Raw genomic sequence first — 15,990 nt, 5'->3', positions numbered from 1 at the left:
CGAGACTAATAACTAAATAGAGTAATCTTATTGGCCAACTTAATCATCGTCAGCACCGTTATCGCTTAATCGTTATTCATGCGTATGGGATTTGGCTACGGTTTCAGCGTCTTTAAAAGTGGATGTGAGTTTTACGCTGCTGGTATTCGTGGACACATTCTCAAGCAACATTTACACACCGTCCGAAAAACACCGCCATTTTTTTTCATTTTAGTAGAACGAGGTGTTAAATTTTATTCAGCACATTGTACTTCGCAAAAGAGAGGAATGTGTTTCCCATAAATATAAGGCTCCAAATAAATATGATTATTCTTCTCTTTCCTTTTATTACGATTGATAGATCTTAAAGGATTCTTTAACAATATTTATTTAATTTCAATATTATAGGGGATCGCAAAGCTGGAATATGCCATCTGGGGAGAAGAGCGGCTCCATGTCTTTGGCCCTTCCCTCTCCTCCTCTTTTCAGTTGTATAAAAATGTACTACGATATTTTTCCTTTTCTTAATATTTCTCGTATTTAATTGTTAAAAACATTTTTCGAAATTTCTATGACGCTTTCTTTTAGAACTATGATTAATGCAGCTGTCAGTTCCATATAGTTTCCAAACTTAAAAGACTTTATTCTATTTGAAAATCAAGACAGAATCTAACGTACTTCCTTCTTCTATGACTCTCCACGCGCTACTGGTGAAAGCATGCGAAGTGTTACCAGAGGTACAGAATTTTGCTCTATACGCATTGATGTAAATATCTATTGTATCTTTCCTTCATTCTTGCCTTTTTTATCTCCTCGATTTCAATTTTATCAGAATTATTTTGTCTCGCATTGTTTTGCTTCAAAAAATATTTTTAAAATGAATGAGACCATTTAATAAGTAGGGAAATCATGCAGGATAAGTTTCGAGATACATTTGTAATTTAAAGTCCCATAGCGGAAGTTTTAAATCAGAAACACCAAAATTAAAAAATATACTTCAAAAATAATAAAATACTCTATTCTTTTTCATCTGGCTATAAATATCTTTGGTTTCCTTTTTTATCCTATTGAATATATGTATTACTAATAATGATAAGTCAAGAATATACAAATTTATTCCAGTTCGGTAAATTTTAAAAAAAAATTTAGTATATATATTTTTTACACATTTTAGTATTAAAAAAATGTTTAAAAATAGATATTTTTTATAATTTTTTTAATATTATAAAATTATTAATCTTATAATCTGTAAATATAAAGACAAGAATAAAAAACATTTTTAAATTAAGAAGCATACAGGTACTTTGCTATTCTTAAAATTCGGTCCTAGAAAGTTTAATAGTTGTAGTTAAGCTGGGCATCCATGAATTAGGAAAGGTCATCAATTTTATATTTTAACATGAATGAGAAAATTATTAAGACTTCATACTTAAGCATATTGATTAAAAAGAAATATACATTTTATAAGATTTAAACCGGGATGAGGTCAGTAGGACTATCAATACTGACATATTTTTAATTCCCCGGGAATCCTCTATGAATAAGCCATTATATACATTCTCCTCAAAGCGGACACTCCTGTAACCAGACACGGACTGTCATCTTTGCCCTGAAACATTATTTTCTATTTCTTAAAACTGGACCCTACTTTTCCCAAATTTGAAAAAAAAAATTCTGCTTTAAATGCAAGGAAAAAAACTATGCAACTTCTCAGCATTTTTAAAGCATATGAATTTTTTGCCTTAGTCATAACTAAAAATATTATTAAGCTATTTCATGATTAAGGAATCAATCTTTCTCCTGTCACCTTGCCTTATAAGAAGATTATATGCAAAGAACGGAGAGAAAATGATACTGTTCTTGTTATATAATTCGAACAGCAGTATTTTTTGATCTTTTGAACAACGCAGATTATGAGNTGGACATTCCTGCAAAACTGGCACCTCTCAATACTGACATATTTTTAATTCCACGGGAATCCTCTATGAATAAGCCATTATATACATTCTCCTCAAAGCGGACACTCCTGTAACCGGACACGGACTGTCATCTTTGCCCTGAAACATTATTTTCTATTTCTTAAAACTGGACCCTACTTTTCCTAAATTTGAAAAAAAAAATTCTGCTTTAAATGCAAGGAAAAAAACTATGCAACTTCTCAGCATTTTTAAAGCATATGAATTTTTTGCCTTAGTCATAACTAAAAATATTATTAAGCTATTTCATGATTAAGGAATCAATCTTTCTCCTGTCACCTTGCCTTATCTTTGCAAAGAACGGAGAGAAAATGATACTGTTCTTGTGATATAATTCGAACAGCAGTATTTTTTGATCTTTTGAACAACGCAGATTATGAGACTCCTCAAGTAGAAATTACGTCTTAGTTGATTGACGTGAGATGCTCTCAATCCTTCTTCCCCACTGAAAATTTCCTTCATTTTCTTATCTATTTGAAGACTATACGTAACACAGCAGGAGTAAAAAAAATCCCCCCCTTCTCCAATGTCAGACGAAATGTCGTTCTGTCCATTTTATTGATTTTCTAACAGCTCTATGTCCATCATACCGAGTCCCGCAGTGGACTGATCGTTAAGACACGGTTCCCAGCAAATCACCGAAGTCAAGCATCACTGGCTACGGTCAGTGTGCGGGTGGGTGACCACTTGGATCAGTCTGCGTAGGGACCGAGGGTGTGCGGTATTGGTCCTCGTTAAACTGTGCTACCGTAAAGTGCTCGACTTCGCGCGCAGGTCGTCGGGCTACCGAAGCGGGGGTGCCATCCCCTCCGCAGAGGATCAAAATTGTGATGGCATGTCTTCGGATCATCCTCCGGGATGTTTCCCAGACCGTCGCCAATAGCCCGTTGTGCAGCTCTAGTGCGACGTAAATTAACAAGAATAACAACAACAACCATCATACCGAATGCAGTTTTCTGATTGCTAACTTCGTCATTTAACTGTGGAAAATTCATATCCTTGCCGATATTAGAGCGGAAGCTAAAATGTCGAAATTACGATGGCTCAATTAAGCCAATAAAAATCCTGTATTTTTGTAAACATATCGCATTTTGCAATATCTGAAAATACAGGCTTTTTATTCACCAAGTTTGTCCATGGTAATAGCGAAAATTTTGCTGAATTCCATCCTAGAAAGCCATGGATTTACGAATAGATTGTGTTGATATGATAGATTAATGAAGAAGCTGACGTAAAACTAACGGATTTTACATTGTACTGATAATTTGTTTAAAAAAAATTCATTAAAGAAGGAAATGTAAACTAAATTTTCTATTTGATTTGAGGCCCCTCTGATGTGGGGGCTGAGGCAACTGTCCCGTATGTCCCTGCCTTTGCCAGGCTCTGTTCACTTTCGACCCGGTATTGAAAGGTTGTTACTAAGGGAGGTGAATACAGGGCCGGCTTATGCATGTCGCGGCCCCTAGGCAATGCTCGTCTCGGGCCCCCCTACCGTCTTCTAACTTCCTAATATATTTTTTCGCTAACACAACACTTTATTCATAATTACGCTGTTTTTTACTACATAGGTATATTATCACATTATTCAATAAAAATATTGAATCAAACGAAAAGAATATAAGTAATTAATATATGCATTTAAAAAAAATCATACAATAAGCTTAAATATTAACTCTTCTAACTTTTTTTGTTACAAAATCGTTCAAGACATCCTGAGAGTTAACCTTTTCCAATACATCATTTTCAATTGCCATTATGGCCAATGAATTTAAACGGTTTTGAGACATAGTTGAACGAAGACAGTTTTTAATTAATTTCAATTTGGAAAAGTTTCGTTTTTCAAGCATGTTGTGTTAAAAAAGCTGCTCTTGCTGTATAGTCATCTGATTAGTCGGCATTAAAATTACCGCGATAAAATTGCTTGCGATTATATAACTGCGTTATATATGAACTAACTACCATAATATTATTATCTAATTTGGAATGAGTTCAGAAATGTACTAAAATAGCGTCGATGTAATGTACAGAGCAAGACAATCGTCATTGAAATTTCGAATTAAATTTTTACTGTTTAAGAAACATTGTCAATTTTTTTCTCTGTAGCACAGGGCCCCTGAACGTGGCGGGGCCCCTAGGCAGTTGCCTACAGTGCCTAATGGATAAAACGGCCCTGGGTGAATACATTATTGATTAAAAATAAAATCCTGATAAAATATCAAATGCACCGAAACGACATTACTCTTCGGCCCCCCTAATATATGTGTATATATACACAACAAAAAATACAATTTAAAACAATATAATTAATAAAAGAAATCCTTAACTTTGCGCCTAATAGCATCTGTTTGGGATAAGAAGCATTCCACTAAACCCAATACCGAAATAAATAAAATAAAAATAAAAAGCCCGTGCCTTAAATATTGAAATCTGGATACTTTAAAGAAAGTCAAATGATTATACTTTATTTACGGTGCAAGAAGAAGAACAAAAAATATAGTAATTCTTTCTTATCGAATATCTATCTGAAAAACCAGTCACAAATTTTTGCCCAATGGCACTCTGCTGTTGAACAAACTTCAACTGAGACAGGCACCGCATAAGAACGTTAATTAAAATATTATTAACACCCCAATTGGAACTATACTAAGTCAGTGATATTTTCATCATGGCATATAAAGTAAGCAAGAGAAGTACAAAGAAATACAAATCGAAACAATTAATAAAGCAACCCTCTTTAACTGCATGTAGTAACAGGGATAAGAAACATTCCAATGAACATAAGACTACTGAAATAAATTAAAACAAAAAATCTATGCTGCAAATTTTAGAATTTAGTTCCAGTTAATTAGTTTTAGTTAATTAAAATTTGCTCAACAATCATTGTCAATAAATTATTCATTGTTCAAGAAGAAAAAAAATGGCAATTCTTTCTTACCGATTATCTACGCGTAAAATCAATTACATAATGTTTTGGCCTAATTTCATTCTTCTTGTTAACAAAATTTCACCTGAGAAGGGCTCCAAATTAGAATGTTGATTCAAATATTGTAAACACCCCTGTTGAAGCCATATTAAGTCAGTGATCTTTTCCTCATAGCAGATCATGCAAGCACCTAAGTAGATTATTATCTACAAATACATACATGACAAAAAAGAAGAAAAAACTTGAAAAAATATATTTGATAGAAGCAATAAAAAAATAAATAAATCTCCGGAAATACCACTTTGTTTCATTCATTTGAAATAACAAACATTTCACTGAACATAATACAAATAAAAAAAATCTCATCTTATTAAAACACAACTTCAAACTCAAATAAGTTTGTATGCAACCTTTGCAATATCATATAAATAAATTTAAAAATAAAGTTAAGCAATCTTAATGTTTTAAACTTCTGAAACGTATTTTTTTTTTTTTTTTTTTTTTTTTGATTTCAATTTATCAAGTTCCACAGTGGGTTGATCGTTAAGACGCGGCTCCCAGCAAATCACCGAAGTCAAGCATCACTGGCTGCGGTGAGTGTGCGGGTGGGATGGATTAGTCTGCGAAAGGACCAAAGGTGTGCGGTATTGAACCTCGTTAAACTGTTCCATCGCAAAATGCTCGACTTCGTATGCAGGTCGTCGGGCTACCGATGCGGAGGGTGCCATCCCCTCTGCTGAGGATGGAAATTGTGATGGCATGTCTTCGGATCATCTTCAGGGATGTTTCCCAGACCTTCACCAGTAGCCTATTGTGCAGCTCTAGTGCGACGTAAATGAACTACAACAACAACAATTTATCAAAGCAAACACTATTAAATATAAATACTGTCATAATTTTTTGAATGGAAATTTTAAACATATGAATAACAAGCTTTAGTCAGCAATAACAATCGGCAACATTTGACATCGAAAAGGAGACAAGAGGAAAAAAACTAGTCATCAAATTCCTTAGCATACAAACGAGGCATATGAAGGGTTATTTAAAAGAAATACAAACAAAAGATTCGTGATTAAAATATACAACTGCTTCCAGTGGAATAAAACTCGGCCTGAGAACAGCCTTGGCGCTCCCCGATGTCACATCTGTGCCGCGCCACAGATTTGTAGGGTTAGTGTAATAGAATCTCTGGTGCTAAGACTGTTTCTTTTCTTTATTCTGATTAATAAAACTGGCAACGTCTGTCAATTGTCAACCAACAAGATTTTGTCGTTTGAAATTTCGATTCTGAAATATATCTTTAAATTATTAGTAATGTTTGCTTGTATTTGAACATTATATTTAAATATATTCGAAACATGGAGTCTTCTGTTCGAGTAGCAGTAAGGTAAGAAAATTTTTTCCTATTTCTTAAATAATTTTGAAAAAAAAAATAATATCCTCTGCTTAAAATATACTGTATTAATATTAATCATTTGTGTTTATTTTTCATTATATTTTTATCATATTTTTCTTAATTATAAATTGAAATTTACTTTACATCTGCGTAAATATGTGCATTTGATTACGAAAAAAAGCGAAAATTAGTTGATTCTCTATTTCAATGTTAACCTTAATATTTTTTATTTTATTTTAATGAATGACTAACGAAATGCTAAACTAAATTTCCCTTGAATTTTAATGAACGAAATAATGTTCTTCAGTCCGCGTTTGTATATTTAACTGCCAATCAATCAAATGTGAAAATGAACCATTAAACGTTTTTGTACCATTGACTAAATAGCATTAACTGAGAAGAAAACAAATAGTTTTCTTACGCTCATTGAGAATCCATATTTCTGTATATTATGTACATTTTAATACATAGTATTTATATTATGTGCCATATGTGTTTACTACTAGGTAGAGTTGCAAACATTCGGATTATTTCTATTAACCCTTTTCTTCCCAATTATTTGTTCATAATATTTTACTATATTTCAAGTCTTGTTTTCCTGGAAGCCCCCAAATGTACCCATTCAACGATTAAAAAAAATTTAAATAAATGCTGTTTATCTGTTTCAGAATTTCTTTTTTAAAATTTGTTATTTTAATCGTTGGGCAGGCAAATTTATTTATTTCATTTAATTCATAAATTAAAATTGCTATAATTCATTAAAATATTAACATCAACCTTCAAAAAATCAGAAATATATACTAAGTAAACAAAATAGAGTTTTTCAAGTAAGTTTGTTGTAATCCGTTTCACATACACTTGTTTTGTTATTACATTCTACATTTACACATTCTCTTTTTTGTGTCATTCATATTGGCAAATTCGGTCCATTCTTAAAGTACACAAGAAAAAATAAAATAAACGTTTACAAAATAGAACACAGACGTAGGACTGATTCTGAGTGTCGTATAAACTATATATTTTACATTAAAATGAATAGGAATGAATTGGGACCACACTAAAATGTCGTATGAACGATGCTTCATTGTATATATGTATATCTATACACATATTATATATATACTATTCATATATCTATATACATATACACATATATATTATGCATGAATATATATATATATTAGAATGAGAAGAGAAAACTCTTACCAATAGGAAAAATGAGTCATATTATATTGAGGACCACAACTTCACTATAACATGTAAGCCATAATCTCTTATAGCTTTCTAAAAACTTGTTAAATTCACCAACAAAATTCAGCTTGTCTAATTTTTATCTTGTAGCTAATTTTTATTTGCTCTAAAATATACCATGTAATAGTTTTAGTACTTTTCTGATAGTTCGGGTCAAGTGCAAGCTAATTCAATTAGGTATTTATTTATTTGTTTGTAAGCGTAAGGCAAATAGGTATTAAAAAAATCATAAATAAAAAGATTTTGCATTGCACCTGCCAGACCAAAAAGCACTAAAGTTAATAGAAATGAAGTGTTAAGCAGTTAATTTTTGATAGTTTTTTTTGCATCATACTCAGGGGTCTGTCCAGGCCGAATTTACTACCGTTTAGCGGCACCTTCACAAATTCAACTTTAGGAAAAACGGTAGTTTCACAAAATACTTTTTCTTAAAATTTTATTTTTGTATCCCTCCAGAAACGATAAAGCCATATTTTTGTGTTGATTTTTTACTATAATTTTTAATTTTTCACAAATTATGTCTAAATTTTCACAAAATAGGTACCTCTCTGAAAAACCTAGACAGACCCCTGATACTTTCTATTCTTGCTTCTAAGTACCTTTCAAAATTTAAACGAGCAAAATGCAATAACATAAAGTTGAAGACTTAAAATGTTGTTTAGGATTTTAGAATATGAGACTTAGGGAGATATTTACTTTTAGTTTTTAAACAACCACTCTAACACGTACTTAATTTTTGCCAGAATCCGTCCGCAGATATCAAGTGAAGTTTTTGATATGTGCCATGTTTGCACATCTGTGACACCAGGGGAGCCACAAGTGTGGTTGGGAAACGATAAAGCCTTTACTTTTGATCATGTCTACAATATGACTACTACCCAAGAAAGTGTGTATCTTACCTGCATTCAAGACTTGATTGAAGGGTTTGTATTCAGATCTTATTATTATTTAATTATTTATTTGCATTTAGGATTGCTTAATTTTTCATGTCAGCTTAAGATATGCGTATTATTAAATTTACATGATTAAAATTTAAAATTTTTTTGTTTTTTTGTAATTAAAATCAGTTTTATAATAGATTGTTCTTCTCAGAAAGCTATGAATTTGAAACATGTTTATCTTTGTTTTTTTTTTCCTTTGACATTTCGACTTCCCAAAACTTGAACAGTTGCTAAGCTGAATTAGAACTTGTATACAACTTCATACTAAGCTCTGTCTCATGTATTGCTGTACACATATTTTTTAATAAAACTGCACTAACTTTTGAATATCAATGACATAAGAGTGATAATTTTTGCTAATTCTGAAATTTAAAAAAAATACACATAAAGTATGCAAATAGATTGTGCTAAAATTTTGCTTCCTTAAGTTTTTTTACTTTTAATATTCTTCAATATGCTTTTAATTACTCAGATAGAAATATACTTTGTCATGCGTATTTCTAGCCAAAAGTAAATAAAAACCCATGAGCTATAACATCTTGGGTAACTTATATTTTAAAAGTATAAATTTTCATTATTCTCTAACTTCTCCACATTATTTTAATTATTTATGTATTTTTTTGAACAAATGGAAAATGCATGAGCTCTTAAATTTTATTCATGTCTGACCATTAATTATTTAATATTATAAATACAATTCTGTGTAATTTTTTTTACTGAAATTTAATTATAAATTTTTTTTCTCTAATTTATTTGCTATGATTCTCTTACATTGCATGCAAATCACGAACACTTGCAGGGAGATATTGCTTAAAATATAAATTTATTTCATTTTATTTTTAACTCTTATTGATAAAAAGAGATTTTTCTGAAAATAAAAATAGGATAATCAAATGTCAAAATGTTTTATTAAAGTTTATATTTTTTATTAAATCTGCTAGTAGTGGTCCTATTACGTTTGATAGCAAGGCCTTGCTTTATTCTCCGCAATGTACAGAATGAATATGCTTTATACAAGTGCGCTAAATTATTTTTTAAGTCAATAATTATTTTCCTTTGCAGAAATTTCTATTACTTCTAGTTGTATTATTTTTAAAATTAGAACATCTATTTTTCTATGTATACTCAAACATTTGTAGCTTGTTTAAATTAAAAAAAAGGAAAAAAAATTGTGGTTAAAAAGTTTTGTTGCTACCAAATTTCATTATTTGTAAATCCTGAATTTTTAATTGTGAGGTTCGTGCTAACTAATGAAAATTGCATTTCAATTTTGCAATAGGCAGCATAATTATCTATCCCTGTAAAAATATCCGTTCACACTTCTTGAATGACTTGCAAAATTGATTTTTTTGGGTGAAACTTTCATAGTTTTGAATTAAAGTTTGAATTTGTATGATAATATAAAAAATGGGTATAGATTTCAGAGTTCAGATTTCATGAAATAAAAAAAATTTTGAAAGTGGAAAGTAATGTGATGCATATTAAGACCGTAGTTTGGTCAAGTATTTTTCTTCATACAATAAAATAATAAATAAATAAATCTGCAATACCACATTGTAGTGAAGTTTTCTTTAACAAAACTCATATTTCATTAGAGAGAGCATAAGGTTTTACCAATGTTTTGTTTTCTTAGGTTCTAAAAAGCTTTTGAGTTGGTTTACTGAGCACCCAGTTTTAGTTCATTACGAAAATAGAGTGAATTTTTTTTTCTTCTTAATTTTGTCTTACTTATTCTTTTTGGTTTTGATTACTTATCACTTATCATTTCTTTTAATTTATATATAATTTTAAGTTTGTGTTACAAAGACTTATCTTTTAACTACATTTATCTTTTACAGGTGTTTCCAAGGATATAATGCCACTATTCTCGCATATGGTCAGGTAAATGTCAATATATTATATCTTCAGATTTTTAATTATTTTTAACTGCTTGAAGGGTTTATAGTTTTCTTGGTTTTGGGATAAAAATATTTTTTCCTTATTCGTCCTGATTTTTAGCTTTTTTATGTGTTCAGAACAGAACTTTCACCTTTCCAAAATACAATTGGGGATTTTTTGAAAAATAGATTGTAGAATTGGAAGGTTTGAATCTTCGATCAAACTTCATTTTAAGTAAAGATCACAAAATTCAATTGTTTAAATTTAGGCTCTGTCTACTATACTTTACCTCAAGATTCATTGTTTAAACCTTTTTGATAATTAAGTCATTCTATGAAAAATTATCTCAATTAACAATTTTATTTTATCAAATTATTATGGCTAGGATTTAAAGGGTAGTATTTTCAACAAATGCAGTAACGAATTTTATAGGGTTGAAATCTTTTGTAGTTTCATAATTATTCATTCGTCTCTTTTATTTGACTTTAAAAATGATTGATTCCAATGAACAATATAGTAATCATATTTAGAGGTGTAATATTCTGGGTGAATAATTTAGAAGTTACTTGCAATTGTGACAAACTTTGGATGTTTTGTTGAATTTATTTATTATTTTATGCAATTTAAAAATAAAAATAATTTATTAATGCTTTATGGGAGATAAAAATAAAGCTAATATTTAGCTTAGTTATTTGCTAACTAAATTTCACTGAATAAAAAAGTTCAGAATGGCACTCTAAATAAATTTTAAATGCTTAAAATGGTCCTTAATTACATTTCATTCTAGGCATAAATTATTTTAAAAACTGATTATTCACATTATTTCTTTTTCTAAGAAAAAATAGTATATTTTATTCTCTTGCAGTAGAATTTGCCTTTATTACACTTAAGTGGGACAAATTATCCTCTTTTTAATTTTCCTTTTTTTAAAGTAGTTTACTATATGTATACATGCAAAATGTCCTGATTTATTTTGTTGATCCATTATGAAGCCTGTGCTTACATTTTGATGAATTGCATGGTAAATTTTGCATAGTTAGCAGTTTAGTTAAAATTTTACTTATTGAATGTTGTTCTTAATATACTTGAACATAACATTTTAATATATTTTTTTTTTTTTTGACGGATCTTTTCCCTCCTTGTTAGTCTTGCAAGGAAATTTTTCAAATCAGTTTTATTTTTCCCTTTATGTAATTTTTAATTTTCTGAATTAATTATTTTATTTTTCCTTTTCAGACTGGCTCTGGAAAAACCTATACTATGGGTACAGGTTTTGATGTCTCTACCTCTGAAGATGAAACTGGCGTAATACCTAGAGCTGTTAATCAGTTATTTAGTGGTATAGCCAAGTTACAAAATGATGCTCAAAACAAAAAAATTACTCCTCCAGAATTTAAAGTTACAGCACAGTTTATGGAGGTAGTATTGTTTCCTTCATATTTTTGTGAATTAATTTTTATGCCAGTTTTTTTTTCTAATTTCAAACTATCCAGTACTTCATGTATAAATTAATGATTTAAAATCTGATAATATTTTCTAAAAAATACAAAATTTATTAAAGACGGAGGAATTTTCTTACCATGTAAGGTAGGGATGAGCAACCTGTTTAGATATTGTTCTTGCAAGGCTAATTTAAATGCTGTCCTTCAATAATAAGTGCAACTGATAGCCTTGCCATCGAAAATTTATTTGAGACACCTATATTTATAGCATAAGAAATAAATAAGTATTTTGTAACAAATTTTAAAAACTTTAAAAAAAAAAACCTTAGACAATAATATTAAAATTCCAAATTGTTGAGGTTCTAATACATGGCATCCAAAAAAAAAATTTATTTTTGTTTCAAGAAAACATTCTTTCACTAAAACAACTGTGGTTCAAATATAATTAAAAAATTATCGAAGTAATTTAAATGTAGTAAAAAAATTTTAGTAGGGAAAGCTTCTATTTAATTTTTTAAGGACAATTCTAAGTATTTTTTTTTAATTCAAATATATACATATTCTTTGTAAATACTTTGCATAGTTTAATTTTTATGGCAAATTCAGTGTTAAAGCTTTTAAATCATAAATCTGAATTTTGTTAATTAACTTATGCTCATAGCAAGAAATGTTTTATCTAGTAGCAAATTAACCTGAGTTAAAATGGATTTTTATTTATTAAGGTGGGATTGGGTTCACATCTAGTGGAAGAATTTGAATGATTAATTTTTATGTTTAGCAAGAGTTTTTTGCATTACGCTTTATTTACATAGAATTTTTTCTAATGATAAAATTTTTTTTATTAGCTCTACAATGAAGAGTTAATTGATCTACTTGATCCAGTTCAAGATAGAGAAGATAAAGTAAGCAAAATCTTATTTTCAATTTCTTCCATTTATTTTCACATGATGTTTTTGAACAAAACATTAACTTGGATTGTATAAAGTTATTTATATCAGTAAAGCTTTTATTGTTTTAACTTCTTCTGCCAGTATTATTTTGCAGTTTAAATTGTATAATAGACCTTTTGTAAAATATTTTGTGTTCTAGCCAAGTTTTTTTTCATTAAAATGTAAATATTATATTCTCTGAAAAAGCTGTTTTTGAAAGACTTTTCAATATGAGCCTTCTTTAAATTATTTAACCTCCTTCCAAAAGTGCCAACATCTATGGAACTCCCATAGTTTCTCTGGAATATGGGCACGTTTTTGTGAAATCTGGCAATTGTTACTGTAATTCGGGATTTTCCTTTTACATTTTTACAAAGTCTGACATTTATCCTTTCTAGGTGAAAATCTTGAAAGATAGCTATGCTACTATATAAGATATGAAGAACCCTACTATTTTGTTTTAGGAGACACTAAAAATAATTTGTGTCATTTCACATGCGAATTACGAAAAAGGCATAGATCACAGATAAAACCTATTTAAATCTGATTTTATTTTCATACGCAGGAGTAAGTAGATGCAGCGAGATTGATGCCTAAGCAGTTTACATTGTTCTCAGCTGTGAGAATTATTCCTGAAAGAGGACATATTTATCGATCGATCATGAATATAATGACATGAACTGATTATTAGTTCTTGTCTTCCTGTAGTAAGGTTTACAAGAGTATAGTGTGTAATTTTGACCATTAGATATGGCAGGAAAGAAGGTTAATAAAAAGTATTCAATTTCTATTAGGGAGAGTTTTTCCGAGTTTTATATCCTCTAAAAAGGTAATTACGCATTTTGAACTTATTGCATGATGAACTATTCAATCCTGCCATGAGGAAGAGTTTTAACAGCATATTTGAAGTTACAAAAAAATGTTGAACTGTAAAAAAAAAATGCTCGAGATGAAATTTTTATATTTTTTAAAGTTGATTATAAAATTATTGGAATAGAGGCATTATTCTCTAATTTTATATCTGGATTCATGTATGTATTGAAAATTGTAAATTAAGTTGTTACAGGGATGAGATTTTTTCGCTTAGTAGTGGATTTCACTTTTTTTTGTTTTTTCTCTTGAATTTCAGCCTTTTTATCAAAAACTCCGATTCTCTAAAAGTTTTGGTTTTCTTTTAAATATTCCGCTTTTTCTGAAAATTCAGTCATTGGAGTAAAATTATCTTTATTTCCAATTTGCAAAGATGAACAGAAAATTCATACTACGTAGCTGCCAACCATTCCACATTTTTACTTATTTCAGCTATTTTCTCCCCTTTAACTCTCAGAAAAATAGATTTTCCGTATTTTTACCCTCCCACTAGTTGTATTTTCGTAATTCGGACGTTGCTGCTTCTTGTTTGCTGGCGCAAAAGTAGACGAAGTAATAATGAAAGAAAAAAAAACAGCGGTGGACTTGCCAATAAAATATTTATTTGCTCATTTAATTAATCTTGTAAATTTTTATTATTCTGGTTAAACAAAAACAATACAAACAAGTCTTTTAGAAATCCCAAGTCCAGAATCTGCTAACATCTCGATTCTTATTCACGTGATTTTAATATCAAACATCGATCTTCATATTTACCTGATTTAAAAGTTGTGCACTGCAATTCTTATTCGCACAATTTAAATATAGTACATTGCGATTCCTATTTGCGAGATTTAAAATTCCAATATCCCGAATTTAGTATTAAACATTGATTTTCCAAACATCAAACATTGTTTTACACTTAATTTTATCTGCTCCTATTCCTCTTGGCCTAATAGAAATAGTGCCCTAAATCTATAAATTTCTATTTGTTTATTTTCTGCATTCAGAATGCTCATATTGTAATGTGATTTTTAAACTTAATATAAATAAAATGTTAGATCTGTATTTTTTATTTTCTTTACTTGTTTTTAATTAGAACAAAAAATCTGGAGTTAAAATACATGAGGATGCAGATGGGCAAATAATAACTGTTGGTCTGACTTCTCGAGCAGTTTCTACAGCCAGTGAAGTGAGCATTTTTCTCTCTTAATATTTGATAATTCACTTATACAATTATTTAAGATTATTATTAAAACTTATGAAATTTCATATAAAATTGTTTGTCAAAGCTGTTTTACGTATAAAAAACCCAAAAAGAGCTATATTTTAAGCACCCTACGCTTGATGCAAAGTGAACATTTTTAAAAATCATCATTATCCACCAAGGATGAAAATCAATGAATAATTTTCGATTTTTGCAAATTTTTATGAGTCTAGAAAATACACTATTGAAGTAACTTTTTAAATATTTAAAAAAAATAGAGTTCACAAATGCTTTTCATTTTAAAAAATTCGGATTTTTCTTCAAATTAAAAGCATTTTTAGAATCGGCACAGAGGACTTTGACTAAAGATTGACAAAACTTAACCTAATATACATGTATAACTGTTACTAAATCATAACAGCAATGATAATAACACATTATTTGCTAGAAAAACATTTTTTAATGAGACTGCTGAGCCTTTGAAAAATAGCTTTAATTATTTGAACCGAAGTAGGTTTTATTTATCTGAATTATTTTTTTAATGATTATAATGAACTGATTTTATTTTCTCAGATATTTTGTTTAATTTTAATTTTCCTGGCAAACAAAAAAAGGTTGATTTCTCTATATAATACATCGAATAAAGTATTACATTTCTTTTTTCTTTCTATATTAATTGGTTGATTTAAATGTTCTTTTCTTTTAAACAATGTTTCACCAAGCAAATTTATACTGGGCTTTCTGTTTGAGGGAAGGTAAAAAAATTTTAACCTTTTTTTTTTAATCGGTTAAAGTGTTCTATGTAATTTTTATATATTTCAATTTCTTTCTTTCTTTGAACTTCATTTCAAGACCATTTCATTTTACAAATGTGAATTTTTATTTACTTTATTATTTTTTTTTAGACTTTACAGTGCCTCAAAATAGGGGCATTATCCCGTACTACTGCCAGCACTAAGATGAATGTCCAGTCTTCTAGATCACATGCTATATTTACCTTGCACATTAAGCAACAAAGAGTTGTGCAGTTTGAGGTAAACTTTTTTGTTTTTAATGACCTTTCTCTTTATATTAATAAATCATTTAGTACTAAAGTTTTTTTTAATAAAAATAGTAATGCCATGCAAATTCCCATTTGTGAACGTCTGTTTATCTATTTTCTTGATGCAACTTTAACGGTCAAAGTAAATAAGCTTTTTTAATTTTTCAAAATGTATTT

The 15,990-nt window shown here is 29.3% G+C and overlaps 1 protein-coding gene across 3 annotated transcripts in view; it reads left to right on the top strand.

The window, feature by feature from the left end:
- The first annotated feature begins 6,051 nt into the window (after positions 1-6,051).
- LOC107457012 (kinesin-like protein 31E) overlaps positions 6,052-15,990 on the top strand; it is a 69,125-nt gene continuing 59,186 nt past the window's right edge. For all 3 annotated transcript variants that reach the window (XM_016075032.3, XM_016075033.3, XM_016075031.3), the window contains exons 1-7: positions 6,052-6,265; positions 8,269-8,448; positions 10,305-10,347; positions 11,581-11,763; positions 12,632-12,688; positions 14,664-14,756; positions 15,677-15,805. In XM_016075032.3, coding sequence (XP_015930518.1) covers positions 6,237-6,265; positions 8,269-8,448; positions 10,305-10,347; positions 11,581-11,763; positions 12,632-12,688; positions 14,664-14,756; positions 15,677-15,805 — 714 coding nt within the window. In that variant the 5' untranslated portion in view covers positions 6,052-6,236. The remainder of the gene's footprint in view (positions 6,266-8,268; positions 8,449-10,304; positions 10,348-11,580; positions 11,764-12,631; positions 12,689-14,663; positions 14,757-15,676; positions 15,806-15,990) is intronic.

The sequence above is a fragment of the Parasteatoda tepidariorum genome, chromosome 4, assembly GCF_043381705.1.
Source record: "Parasteatoda tepidariorum isolate YZ-2023 chromosome 4, CAS_Ptep_4.0, whole genome shotgun sequence".
NCBI lineage: Eukaryota > Metazoa > Arthropoda > Arachnida > Araneae > Theridiidae > Parasteatoda > Parasteatoda tepidariorum.
Note: the sequence above shows the minus strand (reverse complement) of the source record. Positions and strands in the feature narration are given on the sequence as shown.